General features: G+C 42.6%; 1 protein-coding gene across 1 annotated transcript; it reads left to right on the top strand.

The window, feature by feature from the left end:
* Window positions 1-592: 592 nt before the first annotated feature.
* On the top strand, window positions 593-24422 carry TBX20 (T-box 20; the record flags this gene model as incomplete). The annotated part of the gene is made up of 5 exons (XM_008937537.1): window positions 593-701; window positions 6022-6180; window positions 9578-9654; window positions 20150-20259; window positions 24082-24422. Coding segments are annotated over 5 exons (796 nt in total), but the record flags the coding sequence as incomplete, so codon positions are not given.
* Window positions 24423-25049: the final 627 nt, after the last annotated feature.

A 25049-nucleotide genomic window follows, 5' to 3' on the forward strand; every position in this document is an offset into this window, starting at 1 on the left:
CGTCACCACAGCCAACATGTGATCGAGTGCAGGTTAAAATCATTATCACAGCTTAATGTTACATATAAAGAAAAATGCATTTTTATCTGCATTCCCCCATTATCTCTCCAACGACACTGTGTTTTTTCTCTCAGAGCTGTAGTCATTGTTATTTTAAGTGCTTGTTAGTACAGCTGTGGGGATAGACGTGGTCAATTTTTCATTTGGGGAAAGACACAACAACGAATGTTGGTTCATGTCTCCTTTTTGGATAACTAGATAAAATAATAGGTATGGTAAAGAGCAATCGAGCACTTGGACACAGGATTCTTCATTATGTTTCAGGGAGTTAAACGAGTCGTCTGCTTCACTGTCTTTCATTAATGGCCATGTTTCAAGAGTCCATTAATTTAGGGGAGATTGTGTCTTGTTTGAGTGGCAGTTCTGGATTACCTTAAACTCTGAGGAAATCCATGTCTGTGGAAACAACACATATCCCAAAAGCAAGATATTAAGGGCTTTTTAATTTCACATGGAGGTGATGCCCACGCACAAGCCGAGAGGTGAGATTTGGTTTTTATGAGCAAGCCTTTTCCCTCCCCTTGTTTTTTAGGTTGTACGTGCACCCTGACTCCCCGTTCACAGGAGAGCAACTGCTGAAGCAGATGGTGTCCTTCGAAAAAGTCAAACTCACCAACAATGAGCTGGACCAGCACGGCCACGTGAGTACATCTGCAGTGGAGAAGGGCACTGCTGGAAGCTTTAACCTGTTGTTGAGGAACAAGTGACTTCAGAAATTAAAGGGTTTTACCTTTCAGAAGGTAGAGCCCAGGTCAACACAAGCATTCCAATTAAGCTCCTACTGCCATCGGAGGCAGAACATCCATTGGTGACAAGTTCAGGGTGGAGCTGAGCATCAAAGCAAGGCAGAGAAGGGAGGCAGGAGAGATTTTTGTCACGCTTCTGCCCACATTTTGCTGTGACTTGGCATGTGCACTGGCCATCAGGCTCACACACTTTTCTATATACACTTGGAAGCTCATTACAGGCAACCAGCTGAGGTTTGGGTCCATCAATAAGGGCTCTTTTACCTCCAGAGTCAACACAGCATGGGCACAGGGTCAGCAGAAAATCCTTGTGTGACAGCAGAACAAGGGCTGTTGAGTTATAGAGATAAGATAAGACAAGATAAAGAGTGCCTCAGTTGCCCCTGAAATACCTGTAGGCCACCTGGAAGTCAACGTGCCACAAGGTGGGCTTGGACCTCTGAAGGGAATAGGCTCTTGGTCTGATTGGTACCAGTTTGTTGTCACAGGCTGGAAGATGGTAAATAGGTTACAGAGCTGCTCCATGAGTGGGGACAACTCCTTTAGCTACCTGGCTCTCTAATGGTAGGTAGTAAGAAGTGTGTCTGTCCTGCCCCTCCCCAAAAATGCCTGTATAATGCAGGAACAGCTTGGTAAAACCTCCAAATTGCAAAGGGAGAGATAAAAATGTTGCCTCCTGACTCAGTGTTCCCCAGGGGGGAGGCTGAAGGAACAGAGGGATGGATTTGAAATGGTTGTTGGCCAAGAAGGGGGCAGTTAGGAACATGCACAAGGCAGCATCAGTAAATGAGGTGTAGGGAGGAGAGGAACAATTTTGATCTCTGAAGCACGTGTAGGGTTCCCTAACCTGTAAAGCTGAATAACTGTGGCATTCATGGTGTCAGAAGTCCCTCCTCTAGTGTGACATTTGTTGCCTCTTCTGACTGCGTGAGGCAGCACCCAGTTGTCTGAGCTGTGTTCGAACGCTTTGCATCTGAAAGAGAATTTTCACTCATTTCCAGACCTAAGAACTGAACCACAGCCCTGATAATTTAAAATCCATCCTGGAAGCAACAACAAAAGTAGCTTTAAAAAAAAACCAACCTCAAACCAAACCAGAGGGAAGCCCAGATAGCTGCCTCTGCGTTGCTCTTTTGTACAGAGCCATCTGGGGGTGTATTTTTCTTAAATACAGTTCCCACTGTTGTTCCCTTCCTGACTAGAAGAGAATGGCTTTTTTTTTTTCTTTTTTCTTTCCCCTCTCTCTTTTATTTCATAATCTGTAGAAGGGCAAAGCTGAAGATTTGTAGGCTCCATCACAGAGTGATGATAGAGCGGTATACGTGCGCATTTAAAAAGAGGCATTTTTCATCATAACAGGGGCCATGTGTGCCTCTAATAAAGGGCTCGCAGCAGTATATTGCACACTAGTTAGGAGTGGAGCAGTTCCCAGAAGCCTGGATGAGTATGAAGAAGAAGTAGGTCTGAGAAGCTGTCGGGAACAGAGACACGTGACAGAGCAAGAAGATGTCATCGTCTCCAGCACAGACAACGGGAGAAAAGGACCCGGGGAGTTGGAGATGCAGCCTCCTGATTAACTTTTGAAGCAGCACGGAGAGGTGGATCCTGTTCTTCGTGCCAAAATGGATGGGAAGGTTTGCATGTTCAGGTCAGGATAAGCCCCAAGGGCTTGATCCCATGTTGAGATTTGCCTGACATGTCACGCCTTCATGGAGCACTCCCTTCTTCTTATTCTATAGGGTTTTGTGTTCCAAATTAGGGCGTCAGATCTTACATGCTGCTCTATTGAAGCTGTGTAAATACCATCACTGGATGTTCAGTAGAATTAAGGGAGAAATTCATTCTCTGGGAGCCTTTACAGAGGGCTCCCTGTGCTGTGGCCAATGGTATTTCTGAGCTCCAGTGTACTAAGAGAATTGAAATGCCTCCTGAAACCTCTGCCTTTGGTTTAAAAGAGCCCTTCTTCACCAACAAGACCTTTTTAAGTGACCTGCTAAAGTCTTAGTTCTGTTTGATAAGGCGTGTTGACTCCTGAGGATGCTCCAATGACCCGAAAACCACCTTTAAATACTAGTGATAGGTAGGGAAGCTGGATCCAACCTGATTCCAGTTTTTCATTGCTTGCTTTCTCCATCCTCCAGAAGACGTTTGGGTGTTAAGGTGATGTTGGTGGTTTATTTGCAGGGTGGCTTATTTCCTGAAGAAGGAATATGAGGAGAGGCGTTTGTTTGTTCTTGCATTTGTTTGTTTTCTCTTATTTTGAGACTTTTGGAGTTGGATCTCAGTTGGTGTGCCTTCATCAGCATGCATAACCTCATAGCTATGTCCATATTCTCCCCCAGCATCAGGCAGAAGTTTTATCTCTGTGTGCATGACAAACAGCTTGCTCCATGGAAACACTCTCAGATATCCTCACCAGAGGAAGGAAACGGCTCCTGGCCCCAGATTTTTACAGCCAAGAGAGTAATTCCCATTTTTCTCATTGTGGAACATTTATGAACGTGATTTTTTTCCTAGTTTTCTGGTGCTGATCACACAGGCTACTGCTTTTAGGACTTTTGGTTGCACTTAGCTGGGGTGGTATCATTTCTGGTCTCTGGTGAGGTGAGCCACGAATGTATATATTATTGTAATTGCTTTTCTGGCATTTCTGACAGCAAAACTCCAACATATGGAAGTCTGCAAAAGCAAACACAGAGGTGAGAACGTGGCTGACGGGTAGCTGTGAAATTAGGACTTTCAGAATAGCCCCAAGGAGTTATGGGTTTGGGGTTTTTTTTTTAAGTCAACCTTGCAGAAGTTGGGCACCTTTGCTTTTAGAAAGCAAACTTTTCCTGGTAACACTCCTCTTTGGTAATATGGAAGCTGTATTCACAGCACAGCTCCTGAACTCAAAGCCACCTCGAGGATTTTGCAGCTGGCATCCAGATTGCCTCTGGCAACTGCTCTGTTAGCCAGTGGGAGCCAGATGCCTACAAACCTGCCTGACCTTACAGCAAAGAGGACCCTGTAAGGATGGCTCCTGGTCACCTCCCCTGCTGCAGGCTGTTGGCACCAAGGCAGATGGGATGGCTGGGTGCCCGTCAGCACGGTGTGCTGAGGGGCTGCCATGAATTTATATGCACCTGATGTTCCTCTTGGGGCACACCAACAGGAGTCTCAGCCATCAGGCATCTTCTGATAGCTACGTGGAGGGGCTGCTTGGACTCCAAGACCACCATCTGTGAGATGCACCCTGTGTATCTAACCCCTTCAAGGCTGTTTTGATGGTCCTAACAGAAGAAGGTGCATCTATGTTAAGTAGGATCTTTGCACAGTGTGTCCTACTGACTGATATCAGCCTGTGAAGGGGTGCAGATGGAGCACTACATACACAGACGCCCATGAAAAGGAAATAGTGACCTTAACTTTGGTCAGGGGTCTTTTGTGGGCTACATTGGGTACTTGTTTTGTACCTGAATGGCCCAGCTTGCCTTGACTTACTTCTACTAGAACAAATAGAAGGCTTGCTTTACTCTTGGAAGGTAGGGCATCGTGACAGGGGCTGTTATCCATGTGTGGTTTTGGGTTTGGAAAACTTTCATAAAGGATTACGTGGTCTCGTTGGAGAAATCCAGTTTCTTTATCACCGTTTGGTTCCCAGAGGAGTGAAAGGAAAGGGCATGTGTGGGAGCTGCTCTGTCCCAGCTTTTTCCTCCTCCTGCTCGGCTGCTGCTCAGATGTGATGCCTTGGGAATGGATATCATGGCCATGAAAGGCAACAGGAACCACCAACGTCTGTGTCCAACCCAATAAGCTCATCACCATCCTTTAAAATGTCTTTTTGAGCTGCTTAGAGCAGCCCAAGTGACTGGGATGGTAAGACCAAATTTTACAAGGAGAGGGAAGAGTGATGAGGAGATTCAAGGCAGGGTCAATGGTCACTCTATGTCCATAAAATGGTGAAATGACTTGAGAAAGGACTTGGTGAGGGCGGACATGCAACACCTTCAGGATAATGGTTCTGCACCACTATAATGACTTTCTGTGCCCCTCCCAAAGTCACAGTGCAAGTCTTAGTAATATTTGACCCCGAAGGAGCAGCGAAGAAAACACCAAGGGAAATTTTAGCCGTGGCAAAGCTGTCTCTAAGCTCTCCACTCCAAGGCAACGTGCGACCTTCCTCGTTGACTGACTTAGCATGAAACACTGCACCACTGCTGCTGTGTCTGAGCTGAAGTTAACGCTTCCTGAGGAATGCACATTAGCTCTTCCAGATGTACAGAGCTGCCTGTAACGTCCTTATAGCCCCTGCAAAATAGAACCACCCACACCACTGCCAATTCCGTCTTGTGACTGTGATTATATCCCAAACAAGGACTGGTGCGAGCCCAGCTCTGTATTTAATTCTTATATTGTAATACTGTGGTTAGAGGCAGCCAAACAGGCCTCCAGCCAGTGGTAAGTGAAGCAAGAGGGACTCTTGGTTTGACTCCAGTGAACGTTGAAAGGGGTTAGTTGGTACGTCAGGCATGGAATTGTTCTGGGAGCTGGTAAACAATTATTACTGAGGATGATCTGGTGCAACCTGGTGACGTTGGGGTTCTGGACTGGTTTCCCTCCTCACTCTCATTTTCAGTAGAGTGTCTACAAAGTAGTTTGCTTTATAGGTTTGCCACAGTAAGTAAAAGGATCTGGGGGAGTTTTATTTTTGGTCAGCCAGTTTGCTGCTGGTTGGTTGGGTTTTCTTTTTTCTTTTTCCTTTTTTTTTTCCCCCCTTTTTTTCTTTTTTTCCAAGGGCTGTTTTCATTCTGCACCTGAACAATTTTGCACGTGTGGATTCTCAAGAGCTCCATATTCCCACTTGCAGCTGACACCTGCAGACTGGGGCACACGCCAGCAATCCCAAATTCTCTATGTAAAACACCTCACCTGTAGGAACAGGTATTTATGCTTCTAAAACATTGTGCTCACCAGTGGTGTAGGAGAGAGGTGAAACCAGCTCCTGGGATTCCTGCTTTGCCACCTTCCTTTTCTGGGACTGCCCAAAGGAGCTGCAGAGTGTGCTCTGAAGATCAGCCCCTAGATAGTTAGATTTCAGCTATCTCCCTTTGCAGTGTTAATTAGATCTTTTTTTGGGGTGTTTTCTCCCTATGTTTGTATAGCCTTCCAGAGTCCAGCTGGAAGTCCATCTGTTAACCACCCTTCTCAGGACCCTTGTCCCTCTTTCTTGCAGATCATTTTGAACTCCATGCACAAGTACCAACCAAGGGTCCACATTATCAAGAAGAAGGATCACACGGCTTCTTTGCTAAATCTGAAATCCGAAGAGTTCAGGACATTTATCTTTCCAGAGACAGTTTTTACTGCTGTTACTGCCTACCAGAATCAACTGGTGAGTACAGTTGCTCGTTTCCATGGATTTCACTAAATCTCACCTTGCTGAAATCTCCCTTTTCCCCAATCTGAACTAGGACACTTTCAGACACAACCTAATTTTCCATGCCAATATCTGTAGTGACCTTGCCCAGTCTAATTCATATTCAGCAGAAATTCTTACATATATGGGTAGTACTCCTGACTTCAAAGAGCCACGAGGATTATTCATGGGAATAAAGATGACATGAAAGGGGCTTTTTATTTGTCTTCCCTTCTGTCTGTACAAAACCATTTACATATCATCGTTTAGTCCTTTTCCAATTATAGCTCGTTAAGTGAACTGCTCTGATTTGCAGCAATCTTTTATGCCACAAGCTATTAGCTGAGAGAGATTCTGGTTTGCACATGATGATTTCAGGGGTCTAAAAAGTTGACTAATTAAGCTGTAAGGCTTAAACGTAAGGGAAATCACTCAGAGATAGGCTTTTCAGAGGCTGCCCAGATTACATCCAGATGTTTGAATTTCAATTTGCATGCCAGGGGATAATATATACAAAATGGAGGAGATCATAACAATGGATTGCTAATGAGTAATTTTAGGAAGTACATAAACAATCAGAGAGCAGAAGCTCTGCTCGACAGGGGATAGGGCTTTCCTATTTAAGGCTGTGGAAATAGGTTGTTGGCTTCAGTGGGATTCAGAGCGTGCTTTAAAGGACCTCAAGAAAACAGAACTTCAGAAAAAGATTCCTTTCCCTCTCTAGTTCCCCCAAGTTAAGAAAAATAGAAGTGCTGTCCAGGCAGCATCGTGGAGTCAATGTACCTGCTGGGTTATTTAAAGTTTACATTTCTTAATATGAAGCAAATGTAATTAATTTCTAAATGCTAGGAATAAAACGAAACTATGGCATAGAGGAGCAAAAAAGCCTTGGAGATAATAGTGGTGGTATTGAGTTGGTCCTTATGGCAGCCCCCCCATCCTGCTTTAAGGCTTTAATATCAGAATGTATTGATTTTAGACTGGGGTTTGTATCCAAAAGCTGCAGCAAATGCATCCAGCCCTTGGCAATCTCAAGAACATAATGTTTGGACAGGCGGTTAGATTTTTCCACATAACTTTTCTGCAGAAACCAGCAAAACAGTAACAGGCACAAAACCAGCTAAACCTGGAATTTATTTCTGTAGGATGGATTTGTGTTTACAGGCGATATTTACACCAGAGATGTTTCTAAACTAACCTTCCCAAAGCACATACATCGAGTCCTGGAAAATTTCTCAATGGAACATCTCCGGAACCCCTAGAGGTGGATGCTGTCATTTTATTTATGACTAATGAAAATGGAGCCTTTTTTCATTTTTGCCATTTCTTTCAGAACTGTTTTAAGGAGGGATTGATTACATTTCTGGAGGTTATTAGATAAAAGCTAAATACATTACACTTTCAACAAACTATCTCATAATTTAAGATTTAAAGGGCATGCATTTATTTAAACAGCCAAACCACTGCCACAGAGTTGAATTGTAGGTCAGATTTCATTTTAAAATGCTTTCTAGCAGATGTTCTCTGATTGTTTGTGAGACAGTCTCTCAGGAAAAATATGGCCATAAATGATTGTGAGTCTCATCTGGCTTTGGTGGATACAAAAAGTTTCTCTTGTGATGTCATACCAAATCTTTAATATTAGGAAAATGGAAGTTTGATTGGTGAAAATATGCTCAGGAGATGAATAGATGGCCTCATTATTCTGCAGTGCAGTTGGCTCGGTGTGTTGGTGATCTAAGTCAATGGAACTAGTTAGAGCTTGTCTTTTTTCAAGGTGGTTTTCAGAATGTTGCCATAAAAAGGTTCACTGTACGTGGGCACTAACCAGCCACTCTTTGCAGCATCCCTGTGAGTCAAGGGCTTGTGGATGTCTTGGGAGTCAAAAGTTGGTACAACCAACCTGCTGAGCTGTGGCAAGGTCCTGTGCCATGGCCAGTGTTCAGGGTATTTTTCACCAGCTGTATCTACAGAATGGGACAGCCTCAAAATCTCAGCCAGTGCTGAGGCCCTGTGCTGTCTGACCAGCCCAGGGGAACATCTGCAGCACCTCCTACATAGTGCCTCAAAGCAAGGATCTTCCCCAGAGAACTTGCCCTTGTATGGACCCAAAATGTTGGGCAGGGAGTTTCCCAGGGTGGCAGAGCAGGGGGGTAGCAGATGCCCCCTGCCTCAGTCATTTACTGCAGAACTGTAATTAATACTCTGGTTTTGTCCCTCCCTCTCTGTGTTTTCCTCCCAGAACACCTCTTTCTTAGCAGGAAATTTGAGTTCAGTTCTCCTCTTGTCTCTTTAATTTTTGGAGAAGACCCCCCCTTTTGAAATACCTTTGTCTGAGGAGAGCATTTTGTTGTTTGAGGATTTGGAAAAGTTCTCTTTTCTTTCTGAGTCTCGAGGGCCAGCTATTAAAAGTGAGGTGGTGGCCTCTTCATACAGGGTTTTTGAGGAAAACCAGGCTGGTGTAGCCATGTCAAGAACCATTGATTCTCATGGGCTTCAGCTAGAGCTGGTGGCATTCACTGCTTTGCAGGACAAGCCCTGTGTTGTCCTTCCTCAAGCTCTAACTCCCACTTACTCTTTTAATTCTTGGCAGAAGTATTGCTACAAGATCTGAATATTATGACAATGTCTCGGGTTTTATTCACCAAATCTCATCTGCTTGGACAGCTAGAAAATTTCACAAGGGCAGTGGTATAATTTTGTTCCTGCTCGCCCAAAACCACAGTGGGAGCCACTACCTATGCCTCAAAACTTTCAGTGCAAAGTTAAGGGGATGCTTTGGGCTACTCTGGCAGGATGGAAAGGCTGACAGGATGCACTGGGCAGACTTGTAGCTGCATTTGAAGAAGAGGAGAATTTTGGTTGCAAGGTCTCTGCTTTTGACAGACTGTGATGGTTTTAATCAGGTTACTCCTTTCACCCAGGTTCTGTCACTTCAAATCTGAGTCCTCCCTACATTTTTTTCCCTCCCTCCTTCCCTTCTCTCAGCCTCTTTCCATGCAAAACCAGTTAAACAGCCCCTATGTGATAGCTAGCAGGTCTGGCTGAGAACATTCTGGCTCCTAGTTTAGGCTCCTATTGATCGGTATGCAGTTCCACCAGTGAGGCTCAGATGTTGCTCATGGAGAAGACAACCTGATTCATGCTGTGAAAGGATTTGGAAGCAGTAATGCTTCATGTGGGTGGGTTGCTCCTGCTCTGGGTAACGTGAAGGTTGAGCCCACTGCACCTTTTGGTCTTTCCTTGTCCACATACGAGGAGCACGGATAAAATTAGCAGTGGAGTCTGGAAGATGGATGAGTTAACACTTTGTAGGCTGCAATACCTCAGCACCATATTCATGTTGCATCGCTCTTTTTTTTTGTGTTTCCAGATAACCAAGTTGAAAATTGACAGCAACCCTTTTGCTAAAGGATTCCGGGACTCTTCCAGACTCACTGATATCGAGAGGTAATGGGGACTTTCTGTTTACTTTCCATGCAGATAAGATAAAGAGAAGAGAGAGTTTGTAGGAAAAGCATCCTTTCAACTCCTGAGAAGCTGTGCATTTTAACGTTATCTCGTTGCATGTAGTAAGCCTCCACCTCCTCTAAAAATACTTATAAACTTTATGAAGAAAGAGCTGGTTTGAGTTTTGACAGCTGTTGCAGTTGGGGCCAATATACATCTTCCTGAGGGGGCTTCTTGAAGGGAGGAGGGGGTCAGTTTTACAGCTTCAGAATGAAAAGCTTTTTTCTTATCTTACTATTTAATCCTATTGAGGGCTGTGAATTGGGTCAATGGGAAACAAGGGCAGTGGTCCTGTGAAAAACATCTTTATAGCTCCCCACTGTTCCCCTCGGTGGAAAAGAGAGAGGGGAGCTTCCCAAAATACACTTCAGCAGTCCCAGACACTGAAGTCAGCAATTATTGCCATCAGGGTGAATCCCATAACTCCCACTCTGATGACAAAGATGCCATTTTTGTTTCACCAAAATTGTCCTGCAGGCTGCATCAGGGGAAAGCTTTATCTGGAAACTGTTGAGTTTTATGTGTGTGCAGCTCATTGTAAGAAACTGCTGCCATAGGGACTGAACCATTAACCCACAGCTGAGTAGGAAAGAAACTTCAATCTCTTGGTAGCTCATTTTTATGATATCGTGTCGAATAGTTTGGCAAATGAAGCAAATTAAGCTGCCTGCATCCTTCAGGCTGGAAGATCTCGATGGAGACGGATCCAGCACATCCAAATTTTCCTATGAGCACACGGTCATGAAAGAAACCTTGGAGAGGCCCAAACCCTCATGGCTCCTATGTGGGGATATCCAGATGTATCTGTGAATCATCTTTCACGGGTGCATATAGGGGACAAACTGCTCAATGAAGTCATATCCCTACAGCTAGAGGAAGTTTTGACAGCATTTCAAAAGGCCTTCGATCTAAGCAGGTCCATGGATGGGAAATAGTGGGATGTTTTATAGCTTACTAGTGACTGGATTATTGAGTTATTGGGAAAAAGAAGAGTAATTCAGGGAAAGCAAGCTTGTAGGCTGCAGTGCACACTAAAAATGTGCTAAAAATTGCTTCCTAAGTTAAAATCTTCATCGAATATGAAAGGAAAAAACCCCAGAGCAGATTTAACTGGAATAGCAGAGCCTGCTGTATTGACAGAGTACTAAGGTAAACAGTATCCAAAGGGCAGGTTTCTATGCAATAAACAGTCAAGAAAGGACCTGTAGGAAGGGAAGGGACTTTGATTTCCACCTTTCAGGTTCTTTGTTTTACAGACAGGCGATCTCTAACGACACAGCTCTGCAAGGGCTGAGAAAGTCCAAAGAGATAAGCTGGGAGAAAAACTTGGTTAGCTCTGAGCAGAGGAACAGCACTGGGGCTGGATAGGAAGGGAATTTTTCCAGAGGACATCTTATTATAACAGCACATGGCACGGAGTCAGAAATGCTGAGTGCAAACCGCCGTGCCCTTTTGTTTATTGATAAGTGTAAGAACAGAGCCTGAGACAGGCAGGAGAGTTGCTGGGGAAGATAAGGCAGCCAAATGTGAAATGGAGAATAAATACAAGAAACAGAATGTGAAAAGTATTGAAATGAAACTAAACCTCTGGATTTGAGAGTCCGAGTTTGGTTAAGGTGTTGTTTTGACTTAAATTGGAAGGCGTAGCCCTAATTAGGGAAGAATGGTATTTAAAAAAAACCAACCAAACCTGCTGCACAATGCATCCAGTAAGGAGATATAGTAAAAAAGCAACACACAAGAGGGCTGGTAAGAGACTATTAGAGAATTTCCTAAATTACCTGCTATGGTCCAGCAATACCAAGTGGTTTATCCAATTCCAGCATTAAAATATTCAGGCAGATGAGAATATCATTCTCTAAGTGCCCTACAGATTCCATCTTAGCGCCAGCAAAGCTGCTTAAAGAAATCTGATATAAAGCTAAAGAAATCTGATATAAAGCTAAAGAAATAGCAAAATGAGATGGGACACCAGGAAGGATTTCTTTCTGGATGTCCATTATGACATCTATTGCAAGTTGTAGGTGATATGTTGAAAAGTACAGCACGAGTCTTACTCTGTCTGGGTGGAAATTGAGTTATTTCTATAAGATCGCTGCCTGAGGAAAATACTTATTTGCTGGGAAAAGATTATGTGCAGGCCAAATGTAGATTTGAAAACAAAATGGTTATGTAGAAGCTGTGAAAGTCCCTTCCAGGCACTGCTTGCTAAGGTTACAGCATATGCATGCATAATCTGAGGGCTGTGCAGTGATCCTAATGGTCTCCTGTAAAGCATCCTGTGATGTTCGGGCCAAGAGAGCACTCATTTATCCTGAGTTCCAGCTCCTCTGAGTGACCTAAGTAGTGTGAAAGTGTACAGAGCTTTGTATTTCATTTCCAGGTAGTTAAGCCTGCTTTTTCCTAAACAGCCTTTGGGGAGGGAAACAAATCAGATCAATTGATCTTTAGAGACCTAAAGAAATTAAATTAGTCTGGAGTCAGTTACTGCACTAAACCATCCAGTAATTGGATTGCTCCTTGTAACTGATTGAAAACAGCCTCTATCTGTAACAATATAGGGAGCTTTTCTTTATAGTAGATCTGAGAGAAAAACACATCTTTTTATGACATGATGACAGAAATTGCACTTTTTTAACCTAATTGAATATGATTTTATAAATCTGTGACTTTAACGATTTCAGGCTCGCCGTCCGAGATTTACGATCCTTCTGTAGGAAATTCAGGCTGCAAATGCCTTTAGGATTAAATCTGTTTGCTTTGTATGTGTTGGAAGTGAAATAATATAGGGAAAGGTAGCAAAATTTGTAAAATGGTAGTGGAGGAAGGCAACAGCAAAGCTATTAAGTGCTGGTGTTTTATTTTCTTCCTGTCTAAATCCTTTACAACGGTTTCCTTGTGCTTGTAGCAATATATGCAAAGTTTTTAACCATTGAAAAACTCTTTGAGTGTGGTAAATATCAAATTTTCAGTAGGATGGGAGATTCCTTCCACAATCAACTCTTTCCATACATTCCTTGTGGTAATCTATTTATGGAGACAGGACAGGCTTTATCTGGGGTTACTGTGATTTAGATAAGTTGCTGATACATCTTTTGATCTTTTTTAACGTGGCATTTAAATTTCCTTTATTATAAAAAGGCTCCTAGAGTGGTTGTGGCTGAAAAACTGAACATTTAGCAGCAATTGTCAGAATGTGGAGCTTAATGTACTGTTGTGGGGGCTCTGGGATGCCAGATGCAGTAATGTGGATGAGCAGGATCTTTTTTAACCTTTGTGAAAAAGATTAATGTGGGTTTTACAGTGAGAAATTCCCACTGGTGATAGGCTTTAAGGGAATATCTTTATGCTTCTGCTTATGAAAAAACTGCCCAAGCCATAAAGAATGCAAAATCAGAACCCAACAAATTGATCTTTTTTTTTTTTATCTTGAGCCTGAATTAATCTTTTGAGTTGTTGTGAAGAATTTGCCTTTTAAAAATAAATAAACCTGTTGCAATTAAATACCATGCAAACAATGCAGTGGAAAAGGTGATCATTTGAAAAGGGTGAGTCAACAGAACTCCTGAATTGTAAAATAATGCTCAAGCAAGGATGGAGAGATTGTAATGATGCACATAACCTGGACATTGCTTGATCCAGTGTGTGACAGGCAAGTTCAGGGTGTGGATTTGTAACCCCTACAGAGAGCTAAGTGACTATTCCCATCTGAAGCCCAATAATCTGCTTCTGGGAGGTTGATACTTACTTCAAGAGGCAAAATGGAAAAATATGTCTGCACACCCAAGTCATTTTTAGGCAGAGAAAGGAAGGCTTGGGGGATGGGAGGAGGAAGAGAGCTGCATCCCAGCTGGATTTGCATGGTAATTGGATTCTGAATTTTCCCCTGAGGAACGTCACGTCTGAGATGTGGAAGTACATGGGACTGTCTTACAAGGCTGTGAGGGAAATGGATGCTGATGCCTGGAGACAGGCACTGCCCTGCTGAAGTAGCAGTCAAAGCTATGTGCTTAATGATGTGCTGTCCACAGCAGTCCTCTCTTCCATCCCTTCCCTGCTCACCCCACAGAGCTGCCTTCCTCCCCATTCCCCCTGACTGCTGCTGGTCTAGAAGAACTTCCCTGACTCTTGAACCCCCCCCTAGAAACATCCAGAAATATATACTCTTTATGAGCTACTCCCATGTCCACAGTTAGTAGGGTAGTGAGTCAAACTTGACAGATGATCTCCTATCCTCAGCTAGGTCTCAGTCTGTGCCAGCAACCAGCCACGAGAGATCATCTTCAGTGTTTAGGCTGGGAGAATTTATGGAGAAACACTAGGGACTCTGGTGCCTAAATCCCTGGTATCTGATACCATTCCAGACGTGCTGAGGCTACTTCAGCCTCCAGATGCTGCTCCAGAGGGGTAGATGGATTGTCTGTCATTTTCTCCATCATCCTTTTCAGATCACTGCAGGTGGCTTGGATGTCTTGGGCCATCTATGAAGTGCTACCTGCTCACATTTAGGCACCTGAAGAGTTTCCTTCAAATCTGTTTCCTCTGACTCTGCTTACTGTTAGCCAGGCAACTGTTCCTTTGCCCCAGCAGAAAGCTCTCCATGCCACCTGAAACCTCTTTAGCTCCCAAGATTTTAAACACTCATAGCCTGGCCCATTTTCCACTTAAATAATTTGTTATCTGTCTCTTTATTAGTGTAAAACAGTATTAAAATGTTTTATTTTACTAGTGTTTTCCACTCACCTCGTGCAGGTGTAGTGGGTGTATATGGGGAGAGGAAAACATCACACTAGATCCACAGTTTCTATCCCAAAGTTTTCCAGGGTCTTCCCCAGTCCCAGTTTCACAGCATTGCTCTGACCTCTCCTCTCACCCTCTGCCTGGCTCTCAGAAAATGATGGTAGCAGGTTTTTCTTTTTCCAAGTCAGAGAATAGAAAGTTTATTTTATCTATTTTTTTCTTTTTTTAATTTCCTGTATAAAGATAGTTGTTTTTCTCATATGTATTTGCAGTTGAGAGAAGTAGGGTGGGTATATTTAATAACCTCATGCTCTTTCTTTTAAAGTGTCATTACTTTTCCCATGTCATAACTTCAGCCAAGCTACGTCGCCTCCAGGCATATTATACCTCTTCCAGAATTGCCACCAGTAGCCAGATGTTTACCGTGAGGCCACCAGTAAACATCACTTTGGAGACACACTTTTTCCTTCCCTGCAATCATCAAACTCCAGAGTTTTCATCATTTAATTCTCATTTCCCTTCTTTCTTCAAACCCTATGTATTTTTGGAGTATCGCATCCATCCGACGCTTGCCCGATAGTTTTGACTCTGTGTGAAAGTGTTTGGTGGCTCTTTAGGAGCTTTTTGGGCCAAATTAAACTTCACCTCACCTGAGGCAATGTCATCTGCTGGGCCCTGGTTCTTCCCTGGTCAGAACTGGTTCAGCTGTAGGCTAAGCAGTGAATAGAGTTATTTTATTCTGGTTAAGGATTTGGTCTGTAGTGTCAGAGCTGAATTAAGTTACCATGGCCTGCCTGTAATATTCAACTACCCGTGTAAGAGAAGCTACATATAGCAAATTAATATGTCTATATGTTTGTGCATGTGTGAAATAGCATCTAAAAGCCACAGGAGCATGGAGTCTGAGTGATATCTGAACAGTGGTTCTGACAGCGTGTGTTTATCTCTCAGCTGCTGTTATAGAAATGTATTTGCCCTCCTGCTGTGACGGAGGTTTTTTTGTTTGTTTAGGTTTGGGGTGTTTTTTGTTGTTGTTTTGGGGCTTTTTTTTTCAGATTTGTTTTTAGCACTTACGTCTTGGACAAATTAGTCATCTTTTCCCTTCAAAAAAAAAATATTCTACTACGTTGCGACTTCCGACAAGTTTATTTTTGTGCCTTCTCAGCCCATTTATTCCATCTGTCTTCACCTCACCTCACTTCTGATGTCTTCTGTTATCTGGGCTTTCTTCCAAACATACTAACTGGCAGCTACAAAAAAAAAGGAAACCTTTGAAATACAGAACTAAAGAAGTCATTCAGGCTGCAAACTGATAATTCATCCACTTTATATCCTGTTCTGTATTTTCCTTTGTGTTGAGCTGAACGGCCAAGCAAAACATGGCTGTAGGCTTTATTCTTTTATTATTTTCCTTCTCTTGTTTTTTCTACAAAAATTAGCATTGCCTTTTTCTTCTAAAGAAAAAGACAAAAAAGAAGAGAAAAAAAAAACCCTAAACCCCATGACACCAGGAACAGGGAGCAGCTTCTGAGGGTGTTTTACCTTTTTGCTTACTTAGGTCTTGGATAATAAAGGCAAAAAGGGAAAACACCAACAGGCTGCTCAACTCTGCTCTGAAATTTGTGCCTCTGGTAGCCGTTCCTGAGCCAGTAACTTTTGCAGAAGATAGATAGGAGTTCAGAGTGCCTGGCTCTGCCACCTGCTCCTCCTCACCTCAATCTGGCTTTCACACGTTGTCTTCAAAGGAGGTTGACCCTGGCTCCCAGTGGGATGGGTGGCTGCTTATTTGCATCAACACCATCCTCTCTGGAGCCATGGTGCAGAGCTAAGATGGATACTAACCCAGGCCTGGCTCCAGCAAGCTAGTTCTGGATTAGCTTTTCTAACACCTTCTGCCAAAAATAAACACATTCCCTCAAGCCTCCTCATCCCAAAGGGAGAAGGTAGGCTTCCTGACTCCATCCCTTCACTGTGCTCTCTGCCAAGTTCAGGAAATTTTGTAGTTTCAGGAGCATGCAGGCACGTAGCAGCACCAGTGTTGACAGTGCATTGTGGCCAGGTGAGCCTTCTTCCATGTCAGCAGGGGCCCTGATCTTCATGAGCTTCAGAATCAGGGTCGTGGTGATCAACAGCCTGCTGTGAAGGCACAGCTGAAGCAGAGTAACAGCAAAAGGAGCAGAAAAAATGACATGGAGAAGCATCAAAGAGCTGCTTGCTTCCACCTATGAGGCAGCACCGTTCTTTCATCTTGATTAAAGATCTTGCTCAAGGTAATCTGGGACTTTACCATCCCTTGAGAGAATTTCTGCAATCTGGGTTGACAGCAAAAGGAACTGAGCATCCTTGTGAAGGGCCTCGCTCCCCAAGGCTGCTCTGGTTTCTGCCATCTCCCCGGTCATATCCATGGCAAGATCTTGAGTTTAATCTGTAAAGTGTTAGTGAATCCTTTGTCAGCTACACCAGGATTGTCCTCTCTACTTTTGATCCTCTGAGTGTACTCTGCGTGTTAACTCAACACTTCTGTCAACCAAACGAGGCAGAAGACTCAGGTTGTAGCTGCAAGACATAAAGCATCCCTAGCTGGAAGTTTAGTTTTGGAATCAGTTGCCAACAGGGACAAGAGTGAAATGTTCAGTCGAGAAGCTAAAACCTGCAGAATGGCAAGATGTTTCCACCCCCTAATTTATTCTTCTCCAGCCCGTCATCTGCTACTATTATCCTGTTGTACACGTAGCAGAGCTTAATCATAGTAATATATTATGCCTATGTGTGGGGTTTTCCCCTCCTCTGGGCATTTACAACATATCTGTGAGCTGAAGAGCAGTCTGGAAGACTGAAAATGGTTAGTAGACCACACAAAAGAATTTGACAGAAAGAAGATGTATCTCCTTTATCCAGCTGGCAGCTTGTAACCTCTCCAAACAGCTTTTATTGCTAATTTACTGCTGTGGAAGAAACTGTGAAGTTCTAAGATACATTAAAAGGTAAAAATTGCCAGATCCAAGTGTTAGATAACAAGTGTCTGATCACAAACTGAGAAACAGAAGTGGAGCCTTGAGTGACTAGAAGTCACTTTGTCCTTCAGCAAATTCAGTATGGATCTGGATCAACTCTGAAAAATACTAAGAGAAAGCTTTAAAAATCTCCACCATACTCTTCACTTGCTATTTTTTAATTGATCAGAATCATAAAATGACAAACATTGATTTATCATTCAGTAATTTAAACTTATTTCCATAAATCTTTTGAAACACATTGAGATATCTGAAGATGTTGCATACAGAACTAATAAGCCAGAGGTTTAAATTAATATCTTTCCCTCTTTGTAATGCAATGTAACATTCTGGGACCTGAAAAAGAAACATTTTATTGGTCCATTCTACAGAGCACCATATTCTGGCTACCCTGAACCCTTCACACTCCCATAAACAGAATTTTCAGGAAGATTATGAGATCTAAGTCTTTTTGGCCCTGGTTGAAAAAAAGGGTATAAGCAGGATATGTGTTCCAGATTGACAGCTTTGGTTTTGCATTTTCAACTAGATTTTACAGGCACTTAAATCTTCTTGTTAAAATTTTGCTTCCTTCTACACATCTGTTGGGAGAAAATCCTAAAACACCTCTGTCTTTAAAGGGGTAGAAGAGGTTGGTCTCCTCTTTCCAACCTAGGTGGGAAACTCCATGTTTCCATCAATTAGAGGAGTTGCGACCCTATTTTCTCCAAGAAGACTCTCTGGGTAGTGTTCTCTGAGCATGGTGCAGAGGTCACCACCCCTTTCCTTCTGAATCACAAAGGGAGGGAAAGATTATCCCTTAATTTAGGTCTCTTGGCCAGGATGAGGGAGACCTGGGTGCAAATCAGGTGAAAGAAACAACGCATGGTGCCATAACTCAGAGATTATTTCATGAATAGAAAAAATACACCACTTTTTGTGCCCTGATCCGAATTTCAACCATTCCCTCTGCCACAAACACCTTTGCTTCTTGTGCCAATGAATCTTCTAAAACCTTCAGCATGTTAACTGCAAAATTACAACATGAAAAATAAATAAATAAACCTCGCACATAGTTCCCTGGTTTCAAACTTTGCAGATTCAGGGTTCACTAAGAAGTCATCTCTCTTTTTCCTTTAGAAGAAGACGACCATATAGAATAATAGAGTTCTCTGTCTAGCATACAAACCCATCTGGAAAGAATTTAGTCTGCAATAATTGTGGGCATTTGATTTAGCTTTAAATCCCTATAGGTAATTCAAATGTGAATTTATTGGGGTGAATTTATCCCCAAACCGCCATTGGATGGGATGTTTTAGAGATGAATTTGGCTCACTAAAGCACTAAAACTAGAGCTTGCATTGTTTCTTTTTGCATCAGGATATTATTATGTGCTGTAATGGCTCTTGTGATAAGCAGATTTTTCCTAGAAATAATAGAGACAATGCAGACAATCACCTGAATGTTGTTTATTTTTCAGTTCTTTAAAGATTAGGAATTCTTTGGTTATGAATATGTTTATAATTTGTTATCTAAGTCACTCAGGTTATTCCTTTATTCCATATTCAGTCTTTTTGGTTAAGTAAAATTCACATTCTGCCTCAGAAAAAAAAAAAAAGAAGTTTCAAGAAGCATTCAGCACATAATGTAAACAATGCCATCTGTCTTTTTCTTTGTAAAATCTTCTTCGAGATAGCCCCGATATGCCCACTGTTTTCAATCACTTAAAAGGCAGTAATTCAATTATATCATCCTCTCTGTAGGAGCTGCCATTGCTTTCAGTCCACTTCCAGTCCTGACACAAGTAAATCACTTTGATAAGATCCCCTTTTTATTTATTTTTTTTCTGAGGAGACTAGCATAAGTAATGATGCCAGTGATAGACCAAGGACAAAATGACCATAATGTGCTTTCTGTCAGAAAGGAAAACATGTGCCATGGTGATTTATCGTGTTACTTTGGAAAATGCTTTTCCTTGGGAATTTCAACAACAGCCACACTCTCCAAGCAAAGGGCATGAGCAGCTATGACTTGGCCAAGTGGTAAATTCAAACAAAAGCTTCTTCCCCAAGCAGCAGATTTAAACAGCTATCTCTACCTCGATTTCTGAAATGGGAACAGAAGGTCAAAGCCATTTTGGAAATGTGCCTAGGTCGTGTTCATCTTTGGTATAATGCCACCTACTTACATGGAAACGCGCTGGGGACGTGGGAGGTTGGACCTTCCTCACAAACTGCTGGGGCTTATCGTGCAGATATGCCTTCCTTCTATTTAAAAATTGTTTGGGGGGCTTCAGTGCTTTGTGCCACCCGTGAGGCAAGCTCCTGGCAGACACGTCCGACCTCCCAGAATAGACTCGGCACGAGACCAGTAGTATCTGTGGACTTCCTGCTACAAACTGGCCTTGATTCTGATGCTGAGAGAGCATGGTTAGAGCTGAGCTGAGACTCTGGACACATCAACCTGTTGCCCCTGGGCTCAGAAAAATGAGAGAGCACCTCATGAGGTGGTTATGTGTGATGTCTCACAAGGCAAGTTTGGTATTTCCAGTGACGTGCTATGAGGTCACCCTTTTGTGATGTGATTTTGGAGAGTCTGTGTAGAGAAAGCTGTGACCAGGACAGGGAAAAGGCAATGTGTTGATTGTATTTAAGGAAGCTCTTTAGGATGTTATTGATACAACTGCTGGTTTCCTTTCACAGAGAAAGTGTGGAGAGCCTCATCCAAAAGCATTCCTACGCCCGATCCCCCATCCGAACTTATGGAGGAGAAGATGATCTTGGAGATGACAGCCAGGCAACACAAAGCAGAGGTAGGACAAGGTGCTCGTGATGTAAACTGTGGTGGCCTGGTTATGCTCGAGAAAAGAAGGACCATGATCAGTACTGTGGTACTCTGAAGCGTTTCCTTGGTGTGTCTTTTTGCATGAAGACCTATAATGAAGAATACTTAGTACCTTTTGGCTCTTCTGGACATCTGATGTGCCCACAGTGCTGGTGTGGGTGGCTAGTTCAGGAGGCAGCTCTAGAGATGCTTATACAGCCTTTACCATCTCTACTATCTCTGCTTCCTCATTAAGAAGGCTGAAAAACAGCCAACTTTATCACCATGGTGCTGAGAACAGCTAATGCTCCTCATCACTTAGCAGGATTTACTAGCTGGGGTTCAGCACCATTTGTAAAATAAGGTGTAGATTTGCCATTTACTGACCCCCCAACCTTCTGTGAAGAGAGGACTTGGTTCTGACCACCTTCAACCAGCCTGTGGTTAACCTGTTTTACCTCCACAGGAAGAAAAGTCCACAGCTCCCTGGAAAATGGATGTTTAATTGTTACCTCTTGGTCTCTAAAAGGTGCTTTTCCTTCTGAGGCAACTCACCTCAAAAGGCTTATCAAATGATTTGTCTACTTTAGCAGTCACAAAAGTGACAGCAAGGCAGAGTTCTTTGTGGGCAAACAGCATCTGTCATGATTTGCCACTGCAAATAGATCTCAGACCCATCCTGTGGGATTGCTGACTAGCATAAACTCGTGTTGCATTTGACTTTGCATGTTGACTTCATGACCTGCCTGATAGGCAACAGCCACTTGAGGTAAAGCAGTTCTATCATCTGCCTTCCCACTGGCAGTGCCCTTGTCTCGTCCTCTAACTTCATGCGGTGTCGCTCAGATAAGAGCATTATTTCTGGTCAGAAGCTCAGGCAGGGAAAACACACTTATTTTTAACCATGAGTTGCTCTTCAGCAAAATGTGATTAGGTGGGCTTGTTCATACCCGTCTGTTCTGAGAGCAGCTCCTTAGATTGCAGAGTTTCTGGAGCAACTCCTCAGCTGATATGATGCCATTCTGTCACATACTTCTGGGGGATTACCTCGCTTCATGCCAGCTTAGATCCTAGGCCAGTTGTTGTTGAAGATGGAGTTAAAATTTCCCTTGCCAGAAGTGCTCAGAGCAAGGCATCTTCTTTCCAAGAATTACATTTCTCCCTGGTATGATGTCCAGGGTATGGTTCTAGCATTTGCTTGCAATATGGCAAATGAATAAGCGAGGAAGATGATGAGTTGTGGCGACCAACTTTTTTTCTAATCTGGGAGCCATATGCTGGCAAGGGATGTGATGGTTTTGGGCAACCAGAGGCATGCACAGAGGGTAAAACATACTGCTCTGGCAGATGACTTCCTTCTACTGCCTTCACTCTCTGTTTAGGTCTGGTGTCCTTAACTAAGGAAAAGTCCTCCAAGACACAAAGAGAGAAATAACCATCTTTTTGAAACTGCAGGGACACCTGTTTCTTCTGATGCGTGTGAAAACTACCTGGCATGCAAAAGTTGAGGGATGTTCTTCCCTACATATGCCAGTTGACAGTCAAGCACAAACACACTGATGGGTGGTGTCTGTTATAAGCTCTCTGAGGCCTTGAGTGCCTCAGAATTACTGCAGCATGTTTCCTTGGTGCTGGCAAATGTGGTACATGAGTCTTTTTTGAAGTACTGACTTGCAATCAGAGACCACTGCAGTTGGAGGAGGAAAAGGCCCTTATGGAGGCTCCTTATGAGAAGGAATCACATACTTTGTTCTGTGTAGAACAAAGGAAGTCTATCACTGCTATTTATTTCTAATTACAACCAGAGCATCCCCATCTCAGCCAATTTCAGCCATCTCAAGATGGAAGTGACTAGCCTTCAGCAGTATATTTATCATGAGAAGTCTGTTTCCAAAGGAATTAGAAGATATGAAATACATCAATCCAATTAAAACTCTTTCATGCATGCAGTCTGGGTGCCTGCACTCCAGCACCCACACCCAAGGTTCATGGTAGCCACCTGGAACAAAGCCAAACGTGAGTCTTCTGGTCAAATCCAGATCCACATCCCATTTTACCTGCAGTGCAATAACACCCCGATATCCCCCAAGTTGTAAATTGTTTGTTCTGGTCTAGGAGTGTGGTGTTGTCCTGACAGTTTGGCTCTGGATCCTACCTTCCCAGCAGTTAGGATTTGGTTCAGGGATGGGGTCAGGATTTGGTTCAAGTCCATTTCTACTGAACTGACTCAACTTTGTTCCCCTGTTACTGAGCTATTTTACCAGTTTCATTAGGCAGAGGAGGAATTAATCAAGAGTTATCTCTCTTTCTGATTTGAGAATTTATCCCTAAACAGATTTATTATTATTTTTTTAATAATAATTTTTATTTTATCTATTGTTTTCACTTATGGTTTTGTTTTGAGTATGTGGCTACGATTGGTTCATATACATAATTCCAGTAAGTTTACTTTAACAGATAGATGTCTTCATGTTTTTACTTTCCACAGTTGAGATGAATCTATCTTCTAGAATCAGATTTATGAAACTAATATCTGCTGTAAAATTTGTCATCTCAGAATGTTTTGTAATGCTGGCTCGAAGTGATATTTTGTCAAACATGCTTGCCAGGAAATTTATTTCTTAAAGAAACATTTTCTCAACTGACAAGAAAGAAAATACAGAGGGGATGTGAGCTGAATTATTGGTTGAATAGGAAAAAAAAATTATGAAGCATTTATTTATAGGGTTTTATTGTATTCCCCATTTCTAGAAATCAGACATCTGATGATGACCAGATGCATAGAGGATCTGCAGAGGTGGAGGGCAGCATTGTCACCAGACTGCTTGAAAATGACCATGTATAATTATCCAAGCTAATTATTTTTTCACCACTTTCCAAAAATTTTAATGTAGAAATAAAATAAGTAATTAGTCCTAATTTAAAGAAACAACTTTTCCCTTTTTTTTCTGATTCTGCAGTCTTCAGAGGAAACGTGTTTTAAAGAGGAGGAAGATTTGTGAAGATAATTTTTGGAACTTTTCAGATTAAAAAAACTACCAACGAAACCACTTCCATTTTATTAAACGTTGATAATTAGCCAGAGAGCAAATTTTTAATATTTTTGTGCATGTCACTTAAAAACCCACATCTCTTACTACGATTTAGTATTAATGTTGTTTCTTAGAGCACTGTACTACTTATGGCTGGAAAAAAACAGCATGGTTTGGTATTTTAGAATTTTTTGCTTTATATTTTGGAAAAAGCCAGGTTGTGAGAAAAGACGTTATGTTGCCAAGTATTACTGGGGTGAAAAACCAAAACCACAACAAAACAAACAAAAAAAAGGGAACTTCTACTGCAGATTACATTTTCCTGCATTTTTTTTTTTTTCACAGATGGAAATTTTAGGAAAAAGTAACCAAATCTCCTGAGGATCTGATATAAAAAATGAGGAGCATTTCTTCAAAACAGGGCTGAGATTCCACATCAGAGTAGATGTTTCAGTGTTTAGTGGCAGCATTACAAGGTTCTTGAGTGTTTAACATCACAGCTATCCAATGTGCAAAGCTGTTTTTACTCTTAAGCCACTGCAACCAACATCTTAAAATGGAAATTTGTCTAAGATGTAGCAACAAAGGACAGTAAGTGGAAAATAATAGTATAAAGAAAGATATGAGGAGCGAGAAGTATTTGTGAAGCACTTCCAGTGACAATTTGTCATGAAAATCATTAAAATATTGCTGGGCAATATTTCTTTTCTCCCTTTTTGCTATTTTACCAGTTTCGTGTCACAGCACAAACATCAGGCATTCTTTCTCTTTGCTTGCAGGGTCAGCCTTTACAACATCTGATAACCTGTCCCTCAGTTCCTGGGTATCTTCCTCAACCAGTTTTCCTGGATTTCAGCACCCACAGTCTTTGAGCGCCCTGGGTACCAGCACTGCCTCCATAGCTACACCCATTCCTCATCCCATCCAAGGATCTCTGCCTCCGTACAGCCGCCTGGGGATGCCTCTGACACCTTCTGCTATAGCCAGCTCCATGCAAGGTAGTGGCCCCACTTTCCCTTCCTTCCACATGCCGAGGTACCACCACTATTTTCAGCAGGGTCCTTACGCAGCCATCCAAGGACTGCGCCACTCCTCGGCAGTGATGACACCATTTGTATGAGTGATGTGAGACAAGAGCAAAGGGAGGTTTTAAAAGTGCAAGTTTGGTGTGAAAAAGACAAAAGGACCTTCCTGGAAGGCCCGTGGCAGGGGTGCTGAACTCATAAGAAACCAGCTAAGAGGACGCGTTGTGGATGTGGATTCCTCCGCTGGGGGATCACAAGGAGAGAGCGTGCAGCTTGGAGCTGCTCACAGACCTCAGTGGGACACAGCCCAAACAGATCCCCAAATTCCCAGGATCTTCTGGCCACGTGCAGCTCGTTCCCAAGGTGCATTGTACCTGGTGGAAAGAGCTCGTGTCTATGGCGGCAGCGTGCAAATTAATCGTGTATAGGTCTTTTGTTTTTCATATGCTAGAAGAATTCTGGAAAAGGCAATATTCTTACTCATCCTCGTCTCTTCTTGTGACTGATGAGCTTCTAAACAGAAAAATATATTGCTGTAACTCTGAGCATGTTTTAGGCTATCTCAGCACACTTTTTTTCTGGGAATGGGACAAAGTGGAGGAGACCACTGTCCTTTTTAAAAGACTGGCTTATATTCACCAAAAGCAGTATTTCTTAGTTGCTACTATAATCCCAAAGAGAAAATTATTACCAAGTCTTTCTTTTTTTTCTTTGTTTCTTTC

The sequence above is a fragment of the Merops nubicus genome, unplaced genomic scaffold (assembly GCF_000691845.1).
Source record: "Merops nubicus isolate BGI_N331 unplaced genomic scaffold, ASM69184v1 scaffold18100, whole genome shotgun sequence".
Taxonomy (NCBI): domain Eukaryota; kingdom Metazoa; phylum Chordata; class Aves; order Coraciiformes; family Meropidae; genus Merops; species Merops nubicus.